We start from the raw sequence: 14,566 nt of genomic DNA, 5'->3' as shown, positions 1-14,566 counted from the left end.
TAAAAAAAATATTTATTGTGGAACTTTCAGCTCTCAATAAAAGGGGACCAGATCACTTTAAGCCAAGTCTGGCTAACGCCTATGTGGTCTGATTAATGTATTCTATTAAATCAATTTTCAAGTCTAAACATTTTTCTTTCCCACAGAAACTGCTGCAACACCCACTATTGCCAAAAACAATTGGAAAGTGAATAGACTTTTACTGAATGCATTGCACATAACTGTTTACTAGCAGAGTATTTACTCACTTTAGCAGTGGCAAATACGAATGAAAAATAACCCGAAACATGGAAAACTTACAGGAATATAAACAGATTTGTACCAGATGAAGCTCTGTAGATGATCATTGTTATCACAAGCATTTCTTTCGGTTCTGCCTTCGATGGTAATATCCCACATGGCCAGTGAGGTCATCAATCAATATCTGGCTCAGAATAGTAAAACTCAACAGAATCCAGGCTAAAATCTGTCAAATTTTGCTCGTTCAGCACGTTGACCAATGCCAGCTGATCACCATTGCGCCTCTTGTGATGTCATCAGACCAAAGATACATAAAGCAGAATTTACAGATTTTAATTGCATTTTGTTAAATCCTTGCGTAGAAATCCATACTTCACTGCTCTGTGTTTTTTATTAACAGTGTACATTTGTAAAATGTGTGTAGAAGTGTAATTGCCAAATTACAGCATGGAGAAGTGCTCTGGAGTTTTCATTCTTTAGAAAACTTGAATGCAAAAATGAACACAAAAGAGTAAAGAGTCCAGTTTATTTTGCAGCACATGGAATACCCAACACACTGTAATTAAAGCACCACCTGCAAAACCTCACTATGAAAGATTTGGTGTATTAAAGATGTTTTTTTCCATAATGCACAATTTTTTGTCAGGAAACGCCCTTCTTTTCTCCCAAACTGCTCAACATCTTTCAGCAGCATTAAGTACTTCAAAGTCTGCATTGTTGTCACTTTATATAGTTTTTTTTAAATAACTCAATACTTTCTGGATACAAATCAATGTGACCCGACAAAACTGGAGGGTCAAATAAGCAAGTCACCCATAGGAAACACTAAGGTTTTGGAGAAAAGCCTGAATTATGCTCCACAGCTGGTAGGCATGTGATGTGATTCAAATACACACATAAAGGTAGAAGATTTCCTTTTAATTAAATTGGGAAATGAAAGAATAACACCCAAACTAAACTGTAACTTTCCTTTAAAAAAAATAAAGAAAATTGCCCAGATATTGCCCGGATTCCCTGCATTTTCATTATCTTTGCTCATTGCAAAATCAAAAGGTCTAATTATCTGACAAGGCTTTTATGAGACGTACAGATACGTTAAGACTGAGCAGTGTTGTTTCTGATCTCATAACAACAGGTCCTGTGTTAACACAACAAATAAACTGCAGCACCAGCCTCTTGTTCAAAGAAGCAATATTACAAATTCTGCAAAGAAAATGAATGAAAGAACACATAAGGTGGTCTGTGAACAAGCAGAACCAGATGTGTTGAGTCTGAACGCAACAGGTGTTTTTGCAGAGGCAGGAATGTTTTTTCTTGTATAAAAAATACAAAGCAAAGGCAGAAATTATAAAGTATGAACACAATCAAAGTATACATAGAATCTCAATGAAATACAACTTCCTTTCAGAATTGTTACTGTGTCTCAAATGTTTTGTGATCTTTTAATGCCTGTGTTTAGGAGTTGCTATGTGGTTTATCATTTTTACTTAGGAAAGCAAATGTATTAGATGATAAACCACAATTAAATGCTTGTGCTCAAAAATCACAAACACTGATTAGCCAGCTCAGTTCCAAATCTAACACACAATAAGACAGCACATGAACTCCTTTAAATGCTGGTCCTCAAACCTTTCGGCAAGAATGTACAAGTGTCGCGTTATTAAATCATGTTAGATTGATTTAGGATTCTAAAACATGGCTCAAACTGCATATATAAGGACAGAGGAGTGGACTTTTAGTTCTGGAGTTAGAGAAAATGTGCTGAAACAAATTGATAAGCAGTCACACTGAAGAGCCTGTGGAGCTGAATCAATAGATAACATCAGGGCCAGCAACCTCAGCATGGAGCAACAGCAGCAAAACAAGTGTTACCAAAGCAAGTTCTCTGTCCTCTGCAAACAGATAAGCCAAAGTCTCTGTTTAAGTGTCCATTTGTTTAACTTATTCTGGGCATCAAAGAAAGACCAAGATCATACTTCTTTGGTGGCTCAGCAACACTTTTCTGATCCCCATCCTGCCAAACTCCTCTCATCCACACTGTACTTTATCTGCACAGCCGTGTATCCTTTCACACATTGATAGGCCTCCAACGGTCAGCTTCAATACTGTTGATGCTGCTTGACCCATAGGGTCCCGATGCAACGTCATCCAAGTACGCTCCGACCATGCGAGAGCTGCCAGGACCGTTGCCATCGATCTGTGTGGAGGAGTAGTACAAGCCCTGGTCGGTGAGCTCCTTGCGGCCGAGGGTCGTGGCTATGGTTGGAGGAAGGTGGACATCGCTTTCATCCGGCTCATCCACCTGTGACTTGTAGGAGAACAGGATCTTCGGTTCCGAACTGCAACAGAGGATTAAGAAAAAAAAGCTTTGTCTCACAGAAAAAAAGAACGGCTGTTTTAAAATCAACCAAATACATATAACAATATGTCAAATAAACAAAGTGACAATTAGCTGTACATCAGGGATGGGCATGTTTGTAAAGCTCTAACCTGCTGATATTGATTTTAGCCAATTCTGGTTTCTCTTTGACAGCTATAAGATGATATCCCAACAACATTCAACATATTTTTTCTAGCCTTCCTTCTTTAGGAGGACTTTAATTATAGTAGCAGAGCAGAGGCGACGTCACGCCGCTGTGTGAGAGCACAACCAGTGTAGAAAACACAAAGACAAAATAGTTACGGAGTTCACACTTTAAATGGGCATTAACAATAGGGCTGTAACTAACGCTTATGTTTGTTAATCAATTAATCTGTTGACTTTTTTTTCGATTAATAATTGGGTCGCAAAAGGTGCATAATAGGATAATTTTTATACAATTTGAACCAGGTGAGGGTAAAGCTATGCCACTTGAGGAGTTCTGGATAGAGCATATTTACAGACAAAGAAGGTTTTGCATCTTAAATGCAAAGTTTATATTTTTTATACAATTTTGACCTAATTACTGCTCTGAGTGGGTTGTTCTTTCAGCAAATGGCCTGTTTTATAGTCTGGATACTCCAGTTCCCGATATTTCGATTACTAAATTAGTTGACGAGTATTTCAACAATCGATTAATCGCGATTCGTCTGATTAATTGTTTCAGCCCTAATTAACGAGTTATATTACCGGTTAGCAAGGTTCGTGCAGCTAGCATTCAGTAGAGAGTATAGATCTGAGAGTTCCAAAAAACTGGCTAAATTCAACATTTTCTATGACAGAGATTCAAAGCTCACAAAGATAAAACAGACACCCTTCCTATACTCCGTTCAGCTTTCTTATTACCTGTGGAAAGTCTCTCTCTCGCAGCCTGAATGAACCACAGGCATACCTCAACATGGCTCTATATGTCATAGAAAACCCAGCTTTCTTTTAATAAAATTCTTACATCTCTGTGTCTTGTCTGACCACACTCTAAACCTGTCTCACTAATACTGAAAATAGGTAGCACAGAGTCTTCCTCTTTTAGTTACAGCTTTCACACCAAAGAATGATGTTTTCACCCTGTTCTGCACCAGTTAGAGCAGATGAAGGTGAAATCTGTCCAGCCATGAGATAATTTCTCCCCTTTTCTCCAATATGAATAACAATAGTAAACATCTTGTAAGATAAAGGATTTAAGTACATTTTACAATCTTCTGTTTTGAGAATTAACAAGTGAGATTCTACGTGGTTCCATGTAATTTACATATGACTACATACCCAAAGAATCCCTTGAGGAATGTGATGTAAATGAGCGGCGCAAAGGCAGAAAAATACAGGAAGGTGGTGACATCCACGCAGCTGGTTCAGAGAAGACAAACAGGGAACAGTCTTAGTAAAACCTGTACAGTATAATGAGGTTATAAGCTACAGCACAGCAGACATTTTGCTCTTACTGGTTAAGCAAACAGTGGGTCATCTGTCAGTGGCAATGCAGCCAATGAAAATCATTCATTAGAAGATTTATCTCATGTTGCATCATGATTTTGTTTTAAAATAAACAATAAAAAACAAGATAACTATTACTTGAATTAAGATTTAAATCACAAGAACGGTGATGTATTAGTGATATATTCCTCTATGAGCTAAGGAGAGAATACTAACCAAAGTCCTTCTATGATCCCAGCACACAGCAGAGCGCTGCCCAAACCCTGAACGAAGTTCAGCAGAGACAGGATAGCTGCATACACGTAGAAACTCCTTTTAGCTGCACAAAGGAAAGAAAACAAGGCATCGTGAACAACAAAGCAGTCTCATGTATGGGGGTACATCCAACCACAATCCCTCTGTGTGGATTTTTTTATTTATTTATTACCTAAGAAATTTCAATTATATTCTAGCTAACTGAAGGGAAACTGAAAGGAACACAACCTCTTTGGCACATGGGAATTTCTTTAAATGTTGATACTGTTACTTTTCCTTTAATATATTAAACATATTGGAAAAAATAACTCATCTTGTTTCAAGGAGACCATCATCATTAAAATGGTCTCCTTATTACATTTAGATGCTGTTGACATAGTTTGTAGGTTTGCGATAGAAGCCCCAGAACCTGATAAATTTTCTGTCCCCCAGACTTCTCAGCTCTTACTTTAGCTGGGCTTTTACAAGAAAAACTAAATTTCACCATAAGTTTGTGGCACGTATTTCTACATTTGTTAGGCTTCAAATACATAAAATACCATTGTAATTTAAATATAGGGCCTACATAAATGATGAAAGTTAAGTTAGCTTGGTTACTTCTCTTATAACTTGCATTGAACTTACTTGATAATTTACATGCAACTTTGCCAACTCAAAATGACCCTTTTCAGTATCTGACCTGAGTGTTTTTACAACTGTGTTAACCAACTTCAGCGCCTCCTGTATTTAGCAAACAGTGATTATGGGTTTTAGCCAACATTTGAAATATCTGTTTTCAAACCAAGCTTTGTTAAATATAACCTTACCGTGACCAAGGATCTGGTCGTCAATAAGCTAACAATAAGGATTTACTTTACCTGCCTAAGCCCTAAATAAGCCACGTTCAGAAGCAGTGATATTTTGTAGGTTTGCAGGGAAAGCTGACTGTCTGGGGATGAATTCGTTTTGAGCTGATTGCTCCCTTGCATTGTGGGGTTTGTAGTTTTGTCACCTTGTAAAACAACACCTAGATTCCTCAGCCTAAAGCACAAATCCCAGAACAAATAAACTGTCGCCAGCTAATTGAAAAAAAAAGAAAATATAAAAAAAGAAAAGAAAATAAATACAAAGATAAATTAATGGAGGTATTGAGTGAACAACAGCACAAGTTTGAAACTTACTAAATATAATTTAGAAACAGAATAATAAATGAACGGGTGGATAAAACATTACAACAATGGGACAGTGAATAAAATCTAAAATATAAATATTTTTCCATACTGTTTATTTTCTTTTTTCATACTCCTCTAGACCTGAAAAAATACTTTATTTTCTATATATTTCCACACTGCACAGGAGCCCTGATAGCAACAATTTGCCCAGTTTAGTACACAACTTACATTTCTAATATCTCTAATGAAATCTCTGCTCTTTTCTGCTTTTAAATCCAAGACTTACATGGCAGCGATATCCTTTCCCTCACTGGAGTTTTAGGAAGGGTGACAATCAAAGAGTAAACCTAAAACAAGAGACAGCAACATCAGTCAGAAAGGGGCATGCTTCAGCCGAACCTTTTGGTATTTTTGTTTATCATGTTGCTGTTGATGCAGGAGCAAATTTTACTGACCAAGAAGAAGAAGCAGGAACTGGCTAACCAGAAGTGCCGTCCTCCATGACCATAGATGTTAAAGTCCTCGGCGGAGAGGTGACTGTCTGGGTACAATATCTCTAGTGTTCCCTGCAACAACTCATTATGTTACTCCTTTTTATGACTTTTACTATTAACGATATTTGACATCCTATCATCTGTAATTACCTGTGTGATAGAGTATGCCAGAGCCAACACAGCAGTAATAGCCAACACACGTTTTATACTGGACTTGCTCTCCAGGTGACCTGAGAACAAAAGCCCATTAGTCATACTCATACCTGCACAATAAGAGAAACCAACCAACATCGGTGAAGCTCTTCAAAGGTTCTTTCAAGTGAACTAAAGGCAGTTACACCACGCTATTTCAAATATGCAGATAAAGAGAACTGAAACAAAGCAAACTGACCAAAGGCGAGTCCCAGGATGATGACACTGAGCTCAATAGCAAGCAAGAAGAAGCGGGTGATTTCCCACAGCACCTAAAGAAACAACAGACATGGTGAGATTCAACGGCAGCAAAGCAGATTAGCCGTCTAACACCGTTTATTTTACCAACAAAACAGGGATACCCTCAGATCACAGTCCAAAGAACCATAAAGGCCCCAAAGGATACAGCCATAAGTGTGTTATGGGAATAGTCAGTCCATCACTTAAAATCAGAAGTAATCTGCATCAGAGCCCAAATCCAAACCATCTCCTCTGGGTTATTAAGAGAAGACATCTCTGTTCCTTGTTAATTCACATCGTCTATTATGGATGGGTACCGAATTCGGTACTTTTATAGGTACCAACCCAATTCCGTCGGTACTACAGCGTACCGATTCACATAAAATCAAATGGTACTATGTTTTGGTACCTAAACGCATCATTGTGACACCGAGGGAGTGGAAGAGGGGGCGATTTTCCATGCCGGACATGAACATAACATTTCATGCGCAAGAACGTAATGGCGTCAGTAGCCGCTGGAACCGTCAGCAAAGCAGGCATGGCTGATAGAAAGCGCTGGAAAGTATGGCTCCACTTTTCAAAATGCGATGCAGATTACGCTCCCTCCAATATTTGCGATGCGATGTGCAAGGACAGCAGGGGGAATACTTCTAATCTGAGGAAGCACCTGGTTAAGCACCAGATTTGAAGAGTGCACAGTTTTCATCACCCTCAGATCTACGGCTACAACTCCTGCAATTGGCACCATTAGCACGCCCACATCTGTTAGCGACTCGTCGTCTGCAGCCAGCAACATGGGAGAAGAAATGTTTGAAACAACCGAGATGTAACAATATAAACAGCTGGATGTTGTTTTGATACATTCATTAAAGTTTATATATTGACAAATAAATATGTTAAACTGAAACATTTTGAGATTATTAAACCAATTAACATTTATTACCACATAAACACACACTAAAATACTGAAAACTGGTACCACTGTGTTCCGGTATCGATTCCCAGGTACAGGGTATCGGTACCGTATCGGTTCAAATGTGAAAGGTATCCATCCCTATTGTCTTGTATTGTTGTATTGAAACCCAAAAACTCTGAATAAAAAAAAAAAAACTGAATTTTCTTTTGTGAATTTCAGACTCAAACAAACCGGAAGCTGACAAAGAAATGTTATTCACACCTGTTTGAAGCAAGCACAAGTTTTTTATGGCAAGGAGGGCTCTGAACAGGTTTAAAAAATTACAAAATCAGAAAATTAAAATAAGAATTTCATTAAAAAAAAAAAAACACTTAACCTAATATGCTTAAATGTTTTAATATTTGAGTAAGAAGCACACATTTCAAACACAACAAAGGGCAAATAAACAAATAAAAAAAAAATTTACTTCGAAATTTTTACTCTATAATATATTTTACATTGTGTGAAATGCTATTCAAATGGGACCTAGGTTTGGTCCTGTGGGGAGTCTAATGCATAGCTTACATTCTGCTTATTAATGTAGCTTCATTTAAAAACAAATACTAAGGTAAAAACAGGCTTCAACGAAGTTATTAACCTGCCAGTGATATTAGATGGGATTGATTTTTGGAAGGGCTGGTCATTTCATACTTTTACAGTTTTCCTTTTTTCTCCAAAACGGAGCCATGTTCCACAGGACATTTCTTACCAAAATGCACCAGTTCGCCTTAGGGGTGTTATATGCGTGCTTTTCTACCATCTGCTCAATCCATCAGAAGTGTGAATAGTTTATTAGAGTAGCTATTGCTAGGTTTTAAACACACAGCAGCCCTATTAGATTTGGAGGTTGGGTTTGGTAAGAAACCTCAGACTTTCCTACTAGAAATTCTGCATTCCTGAGACCACAAGTCCTACTTATGTGTCCCATGTGGAACTTGGTCATTTCGACACCTGATTATGAATGGAACAAACAATTAAACACCATACTTTAACCAAACATGTGTTGCCTATAGGCAAGAAGTTTTGAACCCGCTTTGACAGCCAACAATATAGAGCAATTTTCGATAATCTACTTGTGTTTTACTGTAATGAACTGGGATTATTTCACTTCATTACATAATATACATAATCCAGGGGTCACTTAGATTTACCTTAGTGTAATAAGTCATAATGTATCATTTTTACCAGGGGTCAACTAGCCCAAATGAGGAGCAGAATCATAATGATTGACGAAAGATGAAATATAAAATTAAAATATTGTATATCTAAATCAAATTGGGAGATTTATCCTGATTATTTATCTACAGAACCCATCAAAATACTTAACTACTAAGAGAAATAAACTGATACCCTATGAGTAAGTATAATGTTATGAAATGGTTTGTTCACAGGAAAGCTGGTTGGGATTCTTCGTGGTGCTCACAACCAAAATCACACTTCTAATCTGCTTTTTCTTTTTTTTTTCTTACTTTGTCCACAATGGTGGCTGCACTGGATGCGCTGACAGTCATGGAAACAATAGCGCGAATGATTCCAACTGCTGCGACAACAAAGACCTAAGAAACACAAAACACAAGATTAGACAACGCACACAGTCCATTTCCAGGAGCACACGTAGGCCAAAGTGTAGCTGATAACACATTCATGCTTCTTCTTATTGTTTTACCATAGCTGGGATATTCTGCTTAGCATGGCACTGGTTGTTAAAGGACGGGCAGACCAAGAACAAAGAACAGATTACATAATTGCAAATGTCTGTTTTACATATCGGCCCTCTGGTTGAAAAGGGCACTTTTTATGGGTTAGGCCTATCAGACAAAAGAGAAAGTGAACGAATCAACCGGCAGCTCTACAGCTACATGACATGTCACAATGGACAAGACAGACAGACAACAAAAACATTACATACATTAAGTGCGAGCATGTACTTTGTTCCGCTTTTATGAGTTTAATCTAAATCATACATCATAAGGTCAAGGAATATCCTGTTATTCCCTTTTGTTTGTTTTAAAGATACTACCTGTAATAACAATCCTGCATAATATTTTTTCTCTTTTATGCATTATAGTACTTTTAATAACTGGAACAGAACTGGTCAAAATTAGAATCAGCAGGTCGGACTTCAATGAAAACTGGAAATTGGTCTTAGTCAGGAAAATCCTGCTCAGTGCATCTTTTAAAGGTATTTTGTCTGCACTTGAGGCCTTTATTTTTCATTTTTCAACAGTAGGCAGACAGGAAAGAGGGGCAGAGAGAGGGGGAGATATTCGGCAAAGGTCGCCGGGTCCGGGACTCAAACCCAGAACCGCCGCATCGAGGACTATAGCCTCTACATATGGTCGCGCGCTCAACACCTACACCACCAGCACTCCACCCATTCAGTGTATCTTTAACAGCAATGCCATCCATGACATTAAGATCACAGCAATTTCACTAAACATATTTTAGTATTAATGTTTTTGACGTACCAGCAAGTAGAAGGTGACAAAAATGGGGCTGGAAGTGAGTCGGATCTTTGCCCTCGCCGAGGGTAGCTTCCACATCAGGAACACGAAGAAGGCCACATTTGGCACCAGCAGCACGATATCCCAGAAGCGCACCCTAAGGCGGAAACGTGAAGGTCAGATACCATCTTGCACAATCAGGAGCTTTTAATCTACTGTCATCTATATTACCTGGAGTCTCCAATATCCTCATACAAGACTTGCAGACATTTGTGCAGCTTGGTGATGTTGGTTTGACCATCGGGCTGAAAAGTTGGGAATCCAGATGTGTTCTCCAATGTTGTAGGTGACACTGTGTCATTGTACTGAGCCAAGGTAACCACAGCAGTCACGGTGGCTAGCATGGTGTCAGTTCCTAAGGAGAAAAAAACAGGTGAGTATGGCAGGTGAAGCTCCTGTCCAGCTGCACGATGAGACGTGGACTTTGTAAAGAGATGCTTTTAATCTTTTGTTTTCTCAACATGAGACTGTCAGTCAGATCAAGCTCATATCAACCTAAGCACTTTTCCAAATATCTGAGACTTCTTCAGGTACAACTGTGAGAGCAACTACAGGGGTTGGACAATGAAACTGAAACACCTGGTTTTAGACCACAATAATTTATTAGTATGGTGTAGGGCCTCCTTTTGCGGCCAATACAGCGTCAATTCGTCTTGGGAATGAAATATACACAGTATATATACACTGCACAGTGGTCAGAGGGATTTTAAGTCATTCTTCTTGCAGGATAGTGGCCAGGTCACTACGTGATACTGGTGGAGGAAAACGTTTCCTGACTCGCTCCTCCAAAACACCCCAAAGTGGCTCAATATTATTTAGATCTGGTGACGGTGCAGGCCATGGGAGATGTTCAACTTCACTTTCATGTTCATCAAACCAATCTTTCACCAGTCTTGCTGTGTGTATTGGTGCATTGTCATCCTGATACACAGCACCGCCTTCAGGATACAATGTTTGAACCATTGGATGCACATGGTCCTCAAGAATGGCTCGGTAGTCCTTGGCAGTGACGCGCCCATCTAGCACAAGTATTGGGCCAAGGGAATGCCATGATATGGCAGCCCAGACCATCACTGATCCACCCCCATGCTTCACTCTGGGCATGTAACAGTCTGGATGGTACGCTTCTTTGGGGCTTCTCCACACCGTAACTCTCCTGGATGTGGGGAAAACAGTAAAGGTGGACTCATCAGAGAACAATACATGTTTCACATTGTCCACAGACCAAGATTTGCGCTCCTTGCACCATTGAAACCGACGTTTGGCATTGGCATGAGTGACCAAAGGTTTGGCTATAGCAGCCCGGCCGTGTATATTGACCCTGTGGAGCTCCCGACGGACAGTTCTGGTGGAAACAGGAGAGTTGAGGTGCACATTTAATTCTGCCATGATTTGGGCAGCCGTGGTTTATGTTTTTTGGATACAATCCGGGTTAGCACCCGAACATCCCTTTCAGACAGCTTCCTCTTGCGTCCACAGTTAATCCTGTTGGATGTGGTTCGTCCTTCTTGGTGGTATGCTGACATTACCCTGGATACCGTGGCTCTTAATACATCAGAAAGACTTGCTGTCTTGGTCACAGATGCGCCAGCAAGACGTGCACCAACAATTTGTCCTCTTTTGAACTCTGGTATGTCACTCATAATGTTGTGTGCATTTCAATATTTTGAGCAAAACTGTGCTCTTACCCTGCTAATTGAACCTTCACACTCTGCTCTTACTGGTGCAATGTGCAATCAATGAAGACTGGCTACCAGGCTGGTCCAATTTAGTCATGAAACGTCCCACACTAAAATGACAGGTGTTTCAGTTTCATTGTCCACCCCCTGTAACTACGCAGACAAGTTTTTTTATGGAACGCCAAAGTGTTCAAAATTATATAAATAAATGAAACATTATGAAATAAGTATCTACATCAATAACTTTTGAATACTTTGGCGTTCCATAGTTTTTTGGCATCCCTGGTAATTATGGGTAAAAAGGCTTGAAACAAATTAATCTTTTATTGCAGTAGCACATGTTCACACGGAAAACTTTTGAAAAATATAACCTTTAACTTGTGGACATTTATTGAGTGTGGTAAAACGTCCATGTTAATACAATTGTTTTTAACATGCTATTGGTACAATTTTCAGCGAACCTACTGCTAAAGCATAGCAAAAACCACTTTTAGCAACAGGGCAGCACTTTGTCCCCTCTTTGTATAATCTCTCTATATTATGCAGAGTCCCAGGTACTCTCTTACGCTCTATCTTCAGCTCAGCCCACAGGTTTTTTAGGATTTAGCCCTAGGAACTTGGGACAGCCATGGAAGGTGAATCCTTTCTGTGATGATTTGGACATAGGTTTTAGATCGTAATCCTGCTGATTAATGATGACCCGGTTTCAGTTTATAGGTAGAGTCCAGATTTTCCCATTTCAGATCTCCTGGTATTTCCAAGAGTTTATGCACGTAACCACTCCAACAAGGTTCCCAGAAGCTTTGGAGGAAAAACCAGCTCCTGCCTTTACAGATCCTCCACAATAACTAACAACAGACATGAGGCCCTTAACTATTGATTAATCCTTTGTTGCAGTTTCCTGTGGTGTCTCACACTTTTGTTTTCACTGAGAAGCAACCAAGACTTCTTGGCCTTGTCCTCACTATAATTTGACAGTGCAGCCTGTGTTACTGTTATGCTGTCTACAGTATAAATTGTTTTTGCAAAAGAACAGTAACTCTAATCTCCCAGCTTGCTACCTGTAAGAGTATGATGTGAAACTCTTGATCAATGACAAGTATCAGACAATCAGACATGCATTATTGGTCCTCGCATCATTCACTGGGGCCCATTTACAGTTAAATTTCCAAGATTTCATTAGTCTCTCCAAAGCAGATGGTTCTGGTACCATATTTTAACTTCCCTGGCATCCTGCCAACACACCTCCAGTAAACTGTACATAACGTCAGGATAAAGGAATCCTCAAGCAGCCTATTCCCTAGAAAGTGTCCCTGTGTCATGTCATATTTATACCACAGGAAAGCGAGTCATGGATTAACAACTAGTTCCAAGAAATTTGGATTCATGTTGTTGCATTTATTTTAATAGGACTTTTAGGGGTTCCGATAATTATTTCCTAACATGGAAAAAACAAATTTCTAAAGTGAATATATAAATTAAATTTAAAGGCACATTTTTAGAATTGGCTTATGCTACTGAAACAAAACGTGAATTTATTTATCTTCACCAGGGGGTGCCAAAAATATGTCCTAGTCTGTATAATAGCGTTATACATTATGTAACTGGTCTTCGAGCCGTCCACGAGCACTGTTACATTTAAAGTAGCAAACTGTTGTACTACAGAAATCCTGTTAACAGTTACTAACACCCACGCAACAGCGGGGAGTGACTCGGGTTACTATAGTATACATACCTGAAGTTAAAACAACACTAAAAGGGATTGGGTTGGGCTAGAAAGGAAAACAGTCATGGTTAGATTTGTCTAAAGTTGAAAATGAGTTGCTAATTATTACACAGTCTGTGTCAGAGTCCTGTGTGTGGATTACCACGATGGTTTCTGTTAAAAAGGGGATTTCAGACGTCAGCTAAAGCTGCTAATGTAGCTTGATGCTAGCTGCCGGAATCGGCTGTTTCAGAAATAAATGGTCTTCCTTGCCACCGAGCTTTGTTGAAGATAAACACGTCGAAGATGAGAATTGTGTTGGTAGTTTTCACCTTTTACTCAGCATTAGCAAACACCGCTCATGCCCAGGGTCGGCATGGAACCAAACGTAAACTACAGCCAGTGTTTTCATACGCTGACACATAACAAGCGCTCCAAATTGTAAACAGTCGCATCTTACCGCTTCAGAAGACTCGATTTAAAGCGCGTAATGTCTCCAAAACGTCGTCGTCGGAGAACTGACTCTAGCATAGACTCAAAGTTGTGTCCGCTGTAAACATATAAGACATCGATCACTTATCCGAGACATAGCTATGTCTCCAGGACAGTCACTTTCCTTGACAAAATTTCCCGTGTGGTCACCTGACAAGCTGATGGTGGGTCTGCATCATTTCTGCGCCAGCGCAGTCAACGATACGCCGTGCGGGCGGTGTGACGTCAACAGTTAAATTTAACAAATTAAAATATTTAAACGTTTTATTTATTTCAGTAACCTAATTAACCAAGAGAAACGCATTACATAGACTAGTTACAAACAGTTTCAAACCTTTATTTCTGTTCATTACGAGTTTCTGCTTACAACTAATGAAAACACTACAATTACTATTATAAAAGTACGTTTAATACCTGCTTCAAGGTCGCTGTTTTTTTAAAGATACTGGCTAACGAGGCTAATCAGAACGCATAATCTGGTTTACTGAGTATTTTTTTATTTGTACATTCAGAACATACAGTTCAGTAACACTTTTGACAAGATTAGGGATTATTTTTTCTTATATTCTGTCTTAATATTTGGCCAGTGTACCAACACTAAAATGACTAGGATAATTAGAAATTTCTAGATATTTATAGAGCAACAGACTCAAATCTGGAATTGAAGCAAGGTATGCAGAGAAATGTTTTTGAAAAGTAATGTCCAAAAGTCTTTTCTTTATATTTTGCTTAAAAAGATCATGATTTTCTAAGGCTCTTAAGCAGTATTTTTCTATTGGCTGAGCATTTTTGGAGAGTTTTTGTTATTA

At 39.0% G+C, this 14,566-nt stretch overlaps 1 protein-coding gene across 1 annotated transcript; it reads right to left on the bottom strand.

Moving 5' to 3' along the window:
* Window positions 1-752: 752 nt before the first annotated feature.
* Window positions 753-13,924, bottom strand: tpra1 (transmembrane protein, adipocyte asscociated 1). Its single transcript, XM_047348743.1, has 11 exons — window positions 13,726-13,924; window positions 10,053-10,236; window positions 9,846-9,978; window positions 8,847-8,933; window positions 6,382-6,454; window positions 6,141-6,220; window positions 5,952-6,062; window positions 5,783-5,843; window positions 4,307-4,409; window positions 3,923-4,003; window positions 753-2,579 (listed from the first exon to the last, which is right to left on the bottom strand). Exons 2-11 carry the CDS (start codon window positions 10,223-10,225, stop codon window positions 2,309-2,311), a joined length of 1,173 nt encoding a protein of 390 aa, XP_047204699.1. The 5' UTR covers window positions 10,226-10,236; window positions 13,726-13,924; the 3' UTR covers window positions 753-2,308.
* Window positions 13,925-14,566: the final 642 nt, after the last annotated feature.

The sequence above is a fragment of the Girardinichthys multiradiatus genome, chromosome 20 (genome assembly GCF_021462225.1).
Source record: "Girardinichthys multiradiatus isolate DD_20200921_A chromosome 20, DD_fGirMul_XY1, whole genome shotgun sequence".
Classification (NCBI taxonomy): domain Eukaryota; kingdom Metazoa; phylum Chordata; class Actinopteri; order Cyprinodontiformes; family Goodeidae; genus Girardinichthys; species Girardinichthys multiradiatus.
Note: the sequence above shows the minus strand (reverse complement) of the source record. Positions and strands in the feature narration are given on the sequence as shown.